The sequence below is a fragment of the Bubalus kerabau genome, chromosome 10 (genome assembly GCF_029407905.1).
Source record: "Bubalus kerabau isolate K-KA32 ecotype Philippines breed swamp buffalo chromosome 10, PCC_UOA_SB_1v2, whole genome shotgun sequence".
Lineage (NCBI taxonomy): Eukaryota > Metazoa > Chordata > Mammalia > Artiodactyla > Bovidae > Bubalus > Bubalus kerabau.
The window spans coordinates 77,173,646-77,186,788 of NC_073633.1; the positions used below are offsets into that span (position 1 = coordinate 77,173,646).

The following is a 13,143-nucleotide window of genomic DNA, read 5'->3' on the forward strand; positions in this document are numbered from 1 at the left end:
GCCCCAGATTGATTTACTTTCAGCATTTCATAGTCCCATGATAAAGGCTGATGTGAGAGAGGAACATGAATAAAATTTATTGAGTATTCATTATTTATTTGACAATAGTTAGAACTGATACTTTTCAAACATCACTCTATTTAATTCCATAGCCCTTAGAAGTAGATTTAGGTATATTCATTTCATGGATGAGGAAAATTAGGCTCAGAGTTTACATAATTCTACATAATTTACCTACGGTCCTAAATCTAGTAGTGTTACACTTGAAATCAACTCTGACTCCAGAGTTCTTGTCTTTCAACTGCATCACCCTATCCACAGTTACAAAGTGTCTACAGTATATATTGTGTTAATACATAGGGATTAGATTGTAGTGAGAGGTAACATTTCTGTCTTAAAGTATTTCTAAACATAAAAAGGTAGAATTAGAGTTCTTTTTTTTACTGCAAATGATGCCACAATAAGGAATACTTTGCAGAGCATTGTATTCTAGTTCCTTACCCTTAATGTTTTACAGTACGGGTTGGTGAATACTTGAAGCTTTGTGTAGAGCTTTATATTATTGTGATGATGAAAACCTTAATTAACTACATCATTAAAAGGTTATTTGAAAGCTTAATTCAATATTCCTACACAGTGCTTTCCCTTAACATCTAAGAAAAATGAGTCTACTTAGAAATCCAAAATTAGAATTTAATATATTAGTTGGGACTTAATGCACATTATATTCTTCTTTAACAAAAGGAAAAACAATGATGATCAATACTATAAAATCTGTCAAGTAACTTGAACTTAGAAAAAGAGAAACAGTAAAACAACCAGCAGCTTATTTTTTAAATTAACCTTTAAGTGCTGTCTGAATCTTTTTTTGAATTTGCTTATTTTTCTAGGCATTTCCAAGCTGACTAAATTAACCCGCCTCAGCATAAATAATAATCTCCTCACTGGTTTGGAAAAGCATACTTTTGATAACATGCCTCATCTGCATTCCCTTTCTCTTGAGAACAACAGAATCACTTCACTGAGTGGTTTACAAAAAGCTTTTACACTAATTGAATTATACGTAAGCAATAACTATATTGCTCTCAATCAGGAGATCTACAATTTAAAGGTGACTATCTGGGGGCACTAATGTTTTTATTTTTCTAAAAATGTTATTTATTTATACTATGAAAGTAATACATGCTCACTATATAGAATTTGGAAAATATAGAATAATGTAAAGAAGAAAATAAAAATCAGGAAAAACAAGGTTTGTTAAAACGTATCTGCATTCAATTTGTGTACACATACAAACATGCGAGTGTGTAACCATAGTTGATAGTGTCCCCAGGTTGATAGCTTCACAGAAATATATTTTAGTCCTCAAATAAAATAACCCGGTCTCCATTACTTCTAACTGTGCCTTCCTTAAGTATTTCCAAGGATCGCCTAACCTGATTGGGGGATAAGATTCATTAACAGTTCCTCTTCTCAGAGCAGTTCTTGATTATCTTTCACTACTTTCTGGTTCTCACTTATGGCTTCTACCCTCTCTGGTCAGTTCAGTTCAGTTTAGTCGCTCAGTTGTGTCCCACTCTTTGTGACCCCATGAATCGCAGCATGCCAGGCCTCCCTGTCCATCACCAACTCCTGGAGTTCACCCAAACTCAAGTCCATTGAGTTGGTGATGCCATCCAGCCATCTCATCCTCTGTTGTCCCCTTCTCCTCCTGCCCCCAATCCCTCCCAGCATCAGAGTCTTTTCCAATGAGTCAACTCTTCGCATGACGTGGCCAAAGTACTGGAGTTTCAGCTTTAGCATCATTCCTTCCAAAGAACACCCAGGACTGATCTCCTTTAGAATGGACTGGTTGGATCTCCTTGAAGTCCAAGGGTCTTCTCCAACACCACAGTTCAAAAGCATCAATTCTTCAGCGCTCAGCTTTCTTCACAGTCCAACTCTCACATCCATACACGACCACTGGAAAAACCATAGCCTTGACTAGACGGACCTTTGTTTGCAAAGTAATGTCTGCTTTGCCCAGTTTTGCTTTCTTTAATTCTCCCCAGGAAACCTCTTATATTGAGGTTTCTGTATAACAGGTTTTACTGGAGGTTTTAATAAAATGGAAGTTTACTACAACAAAGAATAGGGATTTACTTCAAATGTAATGTGGGACTTCATAGTTTCTAAAGTTCAAAGGTCATTTCCTACCACTGAGACTCCCAATGGCCTCTCTCCTTTTGCTGATACCACATTGCTAGGACTTTATCTCCTACCAAAAACTTACATCCATTTCCTATCTTTTCTTGCTTGCAAACTTATCCTCATCATATTCCCCCAATACAACTACTTCTAGAGCTGTAGAGTCAACCTAATCAACAATAGCTACATAATAAACATTTTACATTATAGACACAGTAAGTAGTTTTACCCCCTCAGGGTAAAAAGTCAGGGCCCTTCCTTCACAACAAAGGCACATCAAAATATCTAATAAGGAAGCACATTGAAGTCTGCTACTCCCTTACCAGGCAGAAGCACTTCAGTTTTATCCCTCATCAGAAGACTGTGTTTTTCATTGCTTCATTTCACTATTATATTTGTATATGTGCTTATGTATGTGCTCAGTCATGTCCAGTTCTTTGAGACCCCATGGACTGTAGCACACCAGACTCCTCTGTCCATGGGATTTTCCAGGCAAGAGTACCAGGGTGGGTTGCCATTTCCTCCTCCGGAGGATCTTTCCCCCCCAGGGATCGAACTGGCATCTCCTGTGCCTCCTGCATTGGCAGGTGGATTCTTTTACCACTGAGCCACCTGGGAAGCCCATATTTGTATACTACATAATAAGTAAGTAAGTAAGTGAAGTCGCTCAGTCGTATCCAACTCTTTGGGACCCCGTGGACTGTAACCTACCAGGCTCCTCCATCCATGGGATTTTCCAGGCAAGAGTACTGGAGTGGGTTGCCATTTCCTTCAGAGGATCTTCCCGACCCAGGGATCGAACCCAGGTCTCCCACATTGTAAGCAAGATGCTTTACCATCTGAGCCACCAGGGAAGTCATATACTACATAATAGCCATGTACTATTTAATAGACTGTTATTCCATAAACATAGCATATGTTTTAAACTTTGCTAAGTTCTTTACGAGTCTTTATCATGGGTAATACATTTAGCACCAGTATCCAAAAAGTGATTCTGATCATATAGTATAGACCACTGAAATACTGCACCAAATTATACAATAGTCTGAAAGTGTACTGTAAATAGTACACTCCAAAGATCTCAAATCACTATGGAATGATAGAGTAATTCAAATATTAAAATTCAAGGCTGATTAAACTCTTAAGGGGAAAAAACCAGTTAGAGTGAGTATATATGTATATCACATTAAATGTATTTTTATTATGCAGGGTTTATGCAACCTGGTTATTCTAGACATGTATGGAAACATTATTGTATGGAATCAAGAAAACTACCGGTTGTTTGTAATATTTCATCTTCCAGAACTGAAAGCTTTGGATGGAATCTCAATTGTAAGTTTTTTGTTGACTCATAGCATTTGGTCCAAACTGCATATTAATATATATCCATAGGTCATAGTCATTTTGAATGTTGCTTTATCACTAGTACATAAACTTACTATGCTTATTAAAATCTTGATCCCTAAAGCACATTTTAGATCTGGGTTTTAATTTTTTCTCCTTTGGTCAGTTTTTAATTGTCTAAATGAGGTGGCACAGAAGGGAAGATACTGCTTACATTTAAACCCACTGAATCCAATGCCTAACAAATAAAGAGCACAATTTTATGAGACAGGATAGAAAAACTGCCCTGGAGCCCTACCATCTTCTTGGGCCTAAAAACTGCTTCCTGTTACCTGGAAAAATACAGTTAAGATTTAAGAAAAACATATTTGAACCAACGAATGGTATGTCAACATTACTAGTAAAAAATAACTTTTTTTACTGTGTTAAAAAATAACACAGAACATAGGATTGACTATGAAAGCAATATTTGGAAACTTGAATTCTGTAACAAGCAGGTTCATTCAAGGCTTCTGATTTCCGTGTAATAGGATACATGCACAACAAATGTGTGGAGAATAGAAAGTTCCCTGTGTAACACTGCCTAGCACCTGTCAGACTTTAAAACTCTTCAAGTTTCTAGAAAATTGAGAGATAGTTTATGATTATTTGGAACTTTGAGGTACTCTGATAAGATTACTAATTCTAACCTTGCTTTTTTCAAGACCCTCCTCAGAATGAAGAATCAAAAGTATTCTCCCCCAAACATGAACACTTCTCTAGCATGTTGCATACTTGGTTTTGTTCAGGTGTTGGTTCTCACTGAGGGTTGTTTTTAAAACAGGCATTTGAAGCTAGTACCGCACATGCGCCAGGGCGTTGTTGAGAATATTATCCTTCCCATCGCTCTGTGCCCTCAATTGAAGGGCCACCTCGGAAAGTGCTTTTGGAAGTAAGTGTAGGAAAAACATTTCCCCCTGAAGAAAAGTTATGCTCTCCTTGCTGAAAATGAGTATTATTTAACTATTTTCCTTTTCACTTTGACTACCTTAAAGCTCAGAGCCAAATTTGTGGTTCAGTAACAGAAACCCTGTAGGACTTATGGTCTCTCTCCCTATCCCAACACTTGATCTCTTCTAACTTACATCATTCTCAATCTCCACTATTATTTACATCTTACTATTTGATTATATGTTCCTCCTGTAAGCTCCACAAAATTTTTGTAGGATGAGGTAGAATATATGAATTGATAATGGGACATGAAGATTAGACTTTAATTGAGAGGTAATGGTAAGGCATTGAAGTTTTTGAGGAGGGGAATAACATAATTCAAAATTATATATTAGGAAATTTAACAGCAGTGTTTAGAGCAATATACAAAAAAACCAATAGGAGACTATTAGCTTAATCTAGATATGAGGTACTGAGAAACTGAAATGAACCAAGGGGAAATAGTATTATAAATGGAGAGTTGAAAGGTAGAAATACTAGGAAGAATTGACAGAACTTGGCAACCAATTAAATTTGAAAGATGAGGAAAGGAAAGAATAAAAGAGGTCTGTAAGGCTTGAGTCTATGCCAGTAAGAGATATCATAACAGAAATATTATAGGAGGAAAAGTAGTTTCAGGAATAAGATGATTAGTGTTGGACACACTAAGTTTTATACGATAGTGAATCATCTGATTGGAGATGGCAAACAGGCAGTTGAAAACACAGGACTAACGTCAGATATGGACGTTTAATTTACATTTGTTTAGATTTGGAAGTAATTTAAAGAACGTTGCCTAGTTAAAACCAAAAGCATATACCATTGACTAAGGAAAGAGAGTAGAGAAAGTAAACCTAAGTGAGGCTTTAACAACTACATTTAGTAAATGTAAAGAGGAAAAGAAGCCACCAAAAGTAGATGTAGCAGGAGGTAGAAGGCAACATGATCCTAGAGTGTTTGAGAGGTAAATAGACATTGACTTTAGAAATAACATAGTCCAAAGGCTTTATTTTGTGAATGAACACAAAGAGCGCCAGAGAATTTAAATGCCTTATTCGAAGTGACATGACTTTTTAATGGTAAAGCATGGACAGCTAAGTCTCACTCTGTCTCCAGGGCTCCGTGGATATATAATCATACCAGGATGTAAGGTAATGTTACTGGAAGTTCCAACTTTCTAATCATGGTTGGTTTTCCCAGCAACCAGTCCCCATTCTCAGGGACTTTCCAAAAGTCATCTTGTTAAGATAAACTCAGGTGTGGTTGAAAGGCTTGTTAGGAATGGAAGCACGCTCCTTTCACCTGGTGGTTCTGGAGCTATTTCAGGAATCGAAAACAAAAACCACAATATTATAATAAATGATTCCCAGATGTGAGAGTTGGAACATAAAGAAGCCTGAGCACCAAAGAACTGATGCTTTTGAACTATGGTATTGTAGAAGACTCTTGAGAGTCCCTTGGACAGCAAGGAGATCAAACCAGTCAATCCTTTAGGAACTCAATCCTGAATATTCATTGGAAAGATTGATGCTGAAGCTGAAGCTTCAATGCTTTGGCCACCTGATGCAAAGAACTGACTCATTGGAAAAGACCCTGATGCTGGGAAAGATTGAAGGCAGGAGAAGAAGGAAATGAGAGGATGAGATGGTTGGATGGCATCACTAACTCAATGGACATGAGTCTGAGCAAGCTCCAGGAGATGATGAAGGACAGGGAAGCCTGGCATGCTGCAGTCCATGGGGTTGCAAAGAGCCAGACATGACTGAGTGGCTGAACAGGAAATTACAAGGGTTTTAGGAGCTATGTGCCAGGAACAGTAGACAAAGACCAAATGTATGTTTCTTGTTATAGGTCACAATATCATAGCTCATGCCCTTGTCTTTTTACAGCAAAATGATCATAAATTCAAAAGATTTTGGAATATTGCTATAATCCCATTCAGTTATTATACAGTCCATAATCATGGAAATGTCTCCCAGGGTGAGGCTACTCAGATTTACAGCTTTCCATTGGAGACTTTTGTCAGTTTCCTAAAACAGGAGTAGTCTCAGAAAACAGATGCTTTCAAGCATCTGCTATAATTGAACTGAGACAATATCAACTCTTGCTCTAGCCTCTTTTGAGGTAATGTAAATAATACTGGCTTTCCCTCATTACATTACGTATTCATTAATTCCTTTACCCACAACTTCTCTTCCCCATCCTTTCTATTTATACCCATATTTTCCACCTCTGGAAGGGGCATTAGGTTTGGCCACTGTGCTGGTCTAGATTGCAGACAGCGATACTAGTCTACCATACCTTCCCTCAGCCCACCTCGCTTAATATCGGGCAAGGTGATAATAGGTGCAAAACAAGTGGGCTATTTTTGCTACCAGCAAATACAGATACATTCATTGTTAATTCCAATTTTGCCAGATGGAGTGAAGGTAAAATCTACCCCCATCGGGCCTTTAGGAATTCTGACAAAATGTTTAAAAGCATAGTTTCTTGCTTAAAAATGATCCCTATTTCTAGCACTTATAATTGCAGGTGTAGTTCTGTGACCACTGCATCGGGTAGGAAAAAGAAAGTTGAGGTGATGTGAGGAAGAAGGAAAGAAAAAGTATGATGATTTTACCAGCATCATCCTTCCTTAGTAAGAAGTGCATAGTCATATCAGCATCCTTCCCCTGTCCCCCAGATCCACCAAAAAACAGACGTCTATCCACTGGGGACACTCTTTTAGCTCCACTCATGTTCACTGAGTGTGAGCACACTCAGAAAGACATGTAAGCCAGACCCCAGACTGTCATGATTCTATCCCCCCCGTTTTAGATAACCAATGTTTTAATTGCCCAGTCCAATTCTCTATCAAACTACTACTCTGAAAAGGATAGTTTCCTGCCCATTGTTGCACAGTATGGGCTGTAAAGCATGTTCCTTGGTCTGAAGAAATAACCATCAACTGTCCAAATTGGTGTCATATCTTCAGTTCCAGCTCTTTCATACCAATATATGCATTTGCATTTACACTGGATAAGCAAATCCCAGTCCAGGGTCAGGATCTATTCCTGTCAGGACCTATTTGTAGCTCCCCAGGGCTACCAGCCTCAGTCTGACTTGCCAGCTATGTTCAGGGCCTTCCCACAGGGAAATCTGCCACATAGCCATCTGCAGTCTCTGTCTCTTTTGCTGGCAGACGGAACAGTGCTTATTGGCATTTTGTACCTAAGAGGGTGCAAGAGGAATATGTCTAGATTCAGCCTATCTCTGCATTGCTGTAGACCCCCAATGTCCACCTATTTTACAGACCCAGGTGGCCACCTTAAGTGAACATATGGGCCTATCTGCTTGTCGATTTCAATCACCTTCCAAAATTGAAAGTGAGTTCAGATGGGCATCAATGTGCCCTACTTTAATATACCCATCATTTTCCATAGGGCTGTGCCCCATATGGACATCATTTTAACAGGTCAGGTTTTCATTGTTCTCCTGCCTGACCATATGGCCAAGCAGGAACAGTAGATGAAGGTTTCTTATTATTATCAGAGTAACACACCAGAGAACTCACCACAGTGTTATTCCTCAGGTGCCAAGGTCTTTAGCTGGTCTGCCTTCTTCTCTGAACCTTTCAGTTTCCTATGTGTATTTTATATGTAATATCCAGAAGGTTTGGCTGTACTTAGTATGAAATAGGGAGAAATGAGTCCACTCCATTTTGACCTGGAACCAAAGAATTAAAGACATTTAGTCATCTGTAAACCTGGAGTAGGGCATGGCAGCCCACTCCAGTACTCTTGCCTAGAGCATTCCACAGACAGAGGAGCCTGATGGGCTACAGTCCTTGGGGGTCACAAAGACTTAGACACAATTGAGTGACTAAGCACAGCACAATCATCTGTAAGAAAGGACATCACTTTCTAAATATCCTCATATACAGGAACCACCAGAGACTGAGTGTGCAAAAGATTTGTTTGGTGGCAGACTTACTTCTGACATGATTGCTGAACGACAAGGACACCCAAATTTCACCCAAATGCAAGAACTAAATTGGACTTCATCATCCATCAGGTACAATCATTTTATTATATGCTATTTGATATTTGAGGGCTTCCCTGGCAGCTCAGTGGTAAACAATCCATTCGCCAAGCAGGAGATGTGGGTTCAATCCATGAGTCAGGGATATCCCTTGGAGTAGGAAATGGCAACCCACTCCAGTATTCTTGCCTGGGCAGTCCCATGCACTGAGGGGCATGGCAGTCGCAAGGACAATAAGGTCCCAAGTTTTAGACATGACTAAACAATAGCAATTTGATATTATAATTAAATGTGTAGTCATTATTATTTTTGTAAGGTTTATAATTTATACGTCTTATCCAAATATAGCCAATAATTCAGAAAATCGACCACCCTACTTCACAATCTCATATTAATTTTTCCATCTTTGAAGTGCATTAATAACTTTTATTATCACACATTATGATTAAAAATGTAATCAAGCTCTTTCTAAGACTTTATATTTCTATTTTATTTTATAACCAAGTTTTTTAAATGGGAACATACTATGTTTGCTCATCACATTGTATCACTCTAATCCAGCATTATCTGGCTTTCACTGTTAGCATTCCTCTGATGCTGTTCTCATGAATGTTATCATTGTTAGATAATGATAATGGTTAATAAATCCTTTTCTCTTCTTTTTTCTATTCTGTACTCTTCATAGGCAGATATCTTCAGCTGTAGTTTTAATTTATGATGAACCCCTAATTTAGCCTGAACCTGGGCTCCTCTTTTGAATATTTGCTCCCTAGATAGCATCCAGGAAATAACATTCTCCTGTTGTTGCCCAAGCCAAAAATCTAGGGTCCACATCTCTCTCTCCTTTGTCCTCCATTTTTAGTTAATCACTACATTCTCCAGAGTCTGTGTCTTAAGTATGTGTCATAGTTCCCTCTACCTTCTCTCCATAGTCATTGCCATTGTCCTAGAATGGAGAATTACCTATTTTAGAAACTATTGTTTTTTGTCTCATATAACCTTACCTGTAAGTCCATCTATTATCCATACTGCCTATTACAATGCAAGTTTTATCAGATCACTTCCCTTCTCAACATCTTTCAGTGGCTTTCCACTGTAGAGAGAATAAAATTTTAAATCTCTTTGTATGACATGGGACGCCCTTTCATTGCCAGTCCATTTTTATCTCTTGTAATCATTACCTTTACTGCACCATAACTCTTTATAGTCCAGAAATTCTAAAATATTCTATTCCTTAATCTCAGTCACAAAATGCTGTTTCATGTTTCTGCCTTTGCTTGCAGCTGTTTCTCTGCCGGGAACTCTTTCTTGCCTGACAGATGCCCCAAATTCTCCAAGTCTCATTTTAAGATCTTTCTCCCCAGTGAAGTCATTTCTGACTTCCCCAAATAGGTTTTTCTTTCCCTAAAATTCAGTTATGCCTAACTGTATTGTGGCAGTTTTCCTTTTTTTATTATAGTATTTCTTATTATAGTTTTTCCCATTTCTTGAGTGCATGGACAGTGTCTTTCATATTTGTAGACTTTCTAAACACATCGTCTGCACTTAGGAAATAACTAATGAAAACATGTTGAAAGAATAAGCAACTTACTAATGGATAAAGTATGTTATAATTATAACTTAAGAGTTGAGGATTTAAAGATGTGGTTAGGCTTTTGTGCAGCAAAGGAAACCATCAACAAAATGAAAAGACAACCTACTGAATGTGTAAAATTATTTTCAAATTATATGACCAACAAGGGGTTAATATCCAAAATATATAAACAGTTCATACAATTCAATGTAAAAAAAAAAAAAAAAACCTGATTAAAAATGGGCAGAAGATCTGAGTTGACATTTTTACAGAACTAACATATGACCCAGCAATTCTATTCCCAGGCATTCATCTGGGGAAAAAAAAAATGAAAAATACTAATTAAAAAAATACATGCACCCCTGTGTTCATAGCAGCATTATTTACAATTGCCAAGATATGCAAGCAGCCTAAATGGCCATAAACGGATGATACATAAGATATAGTATATATATGTACAATGGAATAGTATTCAGCCACAAAAGAGAACAGAATTGTGTCATTTGCAGTAACATAGGTGGAGGGTATCACGCTAAGTGAAATAAGTCAGACAGAGAAAGACAAATACTATATGATATCACTTGTATGTGATCTAAAAAATAAAACTAGTGAATATAACAACAACAAAAAAAAACTCACAGATACAGAGGATAAACCTGTGGTTATTGGGGAAAGGGAAGGTGGGAGCAAAATAGGGGTAGGAGACTGAGCTACATATAGTCTGTATAAAATAAATAAGCCACAAGAATATATTATACAGCAAAGGGAATATAGCCAATATCTTACAATAACTGTGAATGGAGTGTAATCTTTAAAAACTGTGAATCACTATGTTGTACATCTGAAATTTATATACATTTGTACATCAACTATACCTCAATTTAAAAAAGAAATAAATGAAATAAACTGATATATCTTTAAAAAGAAGGAATCAGAGCAAGGTGATTTAGCTTTATGCTCTTCTTCATAGCTCAAATGAAGGTAAAAAAGTTTTAAAGCTATCAACTAGGAATCAAGCATTCTGACTAATTACCAAAACATCCTTATAAGGTGGAATGCCATAAAAGTTTTCAGGAAATTACACAGAAAACTGTTTTCAAAGACCTTACCTACTTTCTCCTTTTCTTTCCCATCCCAAACCTCTTCCTGGCATTTCAGAAATAACCTGTTTCATATATATCCTCTACAGTTTACAACTGAATATCTTTTGGATTACCGTATCAACTTCACTATGATTTCATGAGCACGTATGTGAATTTATAAAGAAATTGGATGTTTCTTTTATGATAGTGCTATTTATGTGGTAATAGACATATTTCTTAAGTCAATGAAATTCTATGTCATTTTTCTTACACATATACCCAACAAAAATATGTATTTATCCGATCATTTGATCCATACATTTTATACTATGGCAATTATTTTTCATAGAATTTGTCAGATAAATTTTTCAAAATGGCTTTGGTGTTACATGTGAGAGATTTCACCAATATAATATGCCCATTAAAGTTATAACTGTATTTACTCTGTCTCAATTCAGAACTGTGGATTTGATTCCAGTTGACCAGTTTAGAAATGTGTGTAATGTGAATCTACAGAACAATAATCTCACCTCATTCAGTGGATTAATCTATCTGCCTAATGTGAAGGTGAGTCACTCACAAATTTTCTTTTTTTCTTTTAAGATTTCCAGTGCAGGTTGTAATCTTCTTTACTTTAGACTAAAATGTATATTCATGTCATTAAAGAAAAGAAATTATTTTTCCTAAAGCAATTTTTCACCAAGAAAAAAAGTATTACTTCCCAAAGTGATTTCAGTTCAGTTCAGTTCAGTTCAGTCATTCAGTCGTGTCCGACTCTTTGCGACCTCATGAATTGCAGCACGCCAGGCCTCCCTGTCCATCACCAACTCCCGGAATTCACTCAAACTCACATCCATTGAGTCGGTGATGCCATCCAGCCATCTCATCCTCTGTCGTCCCCTTTTCCTCCTGCCCCTCAATTTTATGTGATTGTCTTATAAGCAGTGAATCTTCCTCTCTAATAGGAGATGGGATGGAAAGCTGCCTCTGTCATGAGTGAAGTTGGAGGGCACTGTGGTTCTCAAAGCAGCCTCATTGCCTCCTGTCCTATAGGTTTGAGACATTTGCTAAGGCTAAGGCCTTTTAAACTTAGGGAAATAACAATCTCTCCAACTAAAGAGTTATTTCATCTAAATAAAGCTTGGAGAAGTCAGGAGTACAGATTGAGAAAGTTGAGCAGCTTTCTAGGGTCTTCATTGTTTTGTCTGAAATGGTGTCATTTCTCAGCATGTCAAATAATAAAATACACTTTCACAGTCAAATCCAGACAACTTGGGACATAAAAATTTGTCATTGTTAACACTAATATATTAAATTATGTTGTATAGTCCAAGTTTTATCCATAGCATCTTAATAGTTTTTAGGATGGTGATAACCTCAAACCAAAGATATATATACAGCATCATTCATATTTTAATAGCTGAGTAATCATGTATTCTTTCTGTAGGTGTTATGCCTAAACTATAACCATATTGAATCAATCATACCCCGACTAAAACCTCAGACTCACTTGACCAGTAGACAACTGCTGTACCAGAAAGTGCCTTCAAGTGGCTATGGGCAGCAAGGAACTTCAAAAATAAACAGGTATTATTCTTTTTTTACAACTATAAATAATTTTGGTTGGGAATTTTAAAAGCGGTTAGTCATATCAATGCCAGTAGTAACATACATTTAGCTTATTTAATACTTAATAGCTGCCTAGCAAAAATAAACTTTGTAAATAAAAAGACACCAAAATACTCCTTTGTTATTGTTTTTCCCTGCTTCTTCCATTTCATACCCGTATTGTAAAAAAGAAAAAAGTAAATGAAAAAACCTTGCATGTTTAAGAACTGTGGGTTGTTGTTTTTTTGTTTGTTTGTTTTGAGATACAATTCACATACCGTAACACTTGCCCTTTATGTACAATTCAACGTTAGTCATGAGGGAAACGCAAATTAAAACCACAATATGATACTTCAACTC

At 37.0% G+C, this 13,143-nt stretch overlaps 1 protein-coding gene across 1 annotated transcript in view; it reads left to right on the plus strand.

Moving 5' to 3' along the window:
* Positions 1-13,143, plus strand: part of LRRC9 (leucine rich repeat containing 9) — a 123,089-nt gene that overhangs the window by 84,625 nt on the left and 25,321 nt on the right. Inside the window, exons 22-26 of the mRNA XM_055538237.1 lie at positions 891-1,111; positions 3,397-3,519; positions 8,423-8,553; positions 11,634-11,742; positions 12,623-12,762. Of these exons, the coding sequence (XP_055394212.1) occupies positions 891-1,111; positions 3,397-3,519; positions 8,423-8,553; positions 11,634-11,742; positions 12,623-12,762 (724 nt within the window). The remainder of the gene's footprint in view (positions 1-890; positions 1,112-3,396; positions 3,520-8,422; positions 8,554-11,633; positions 11,743-12,622; positions 12,763-13,143) is intronic.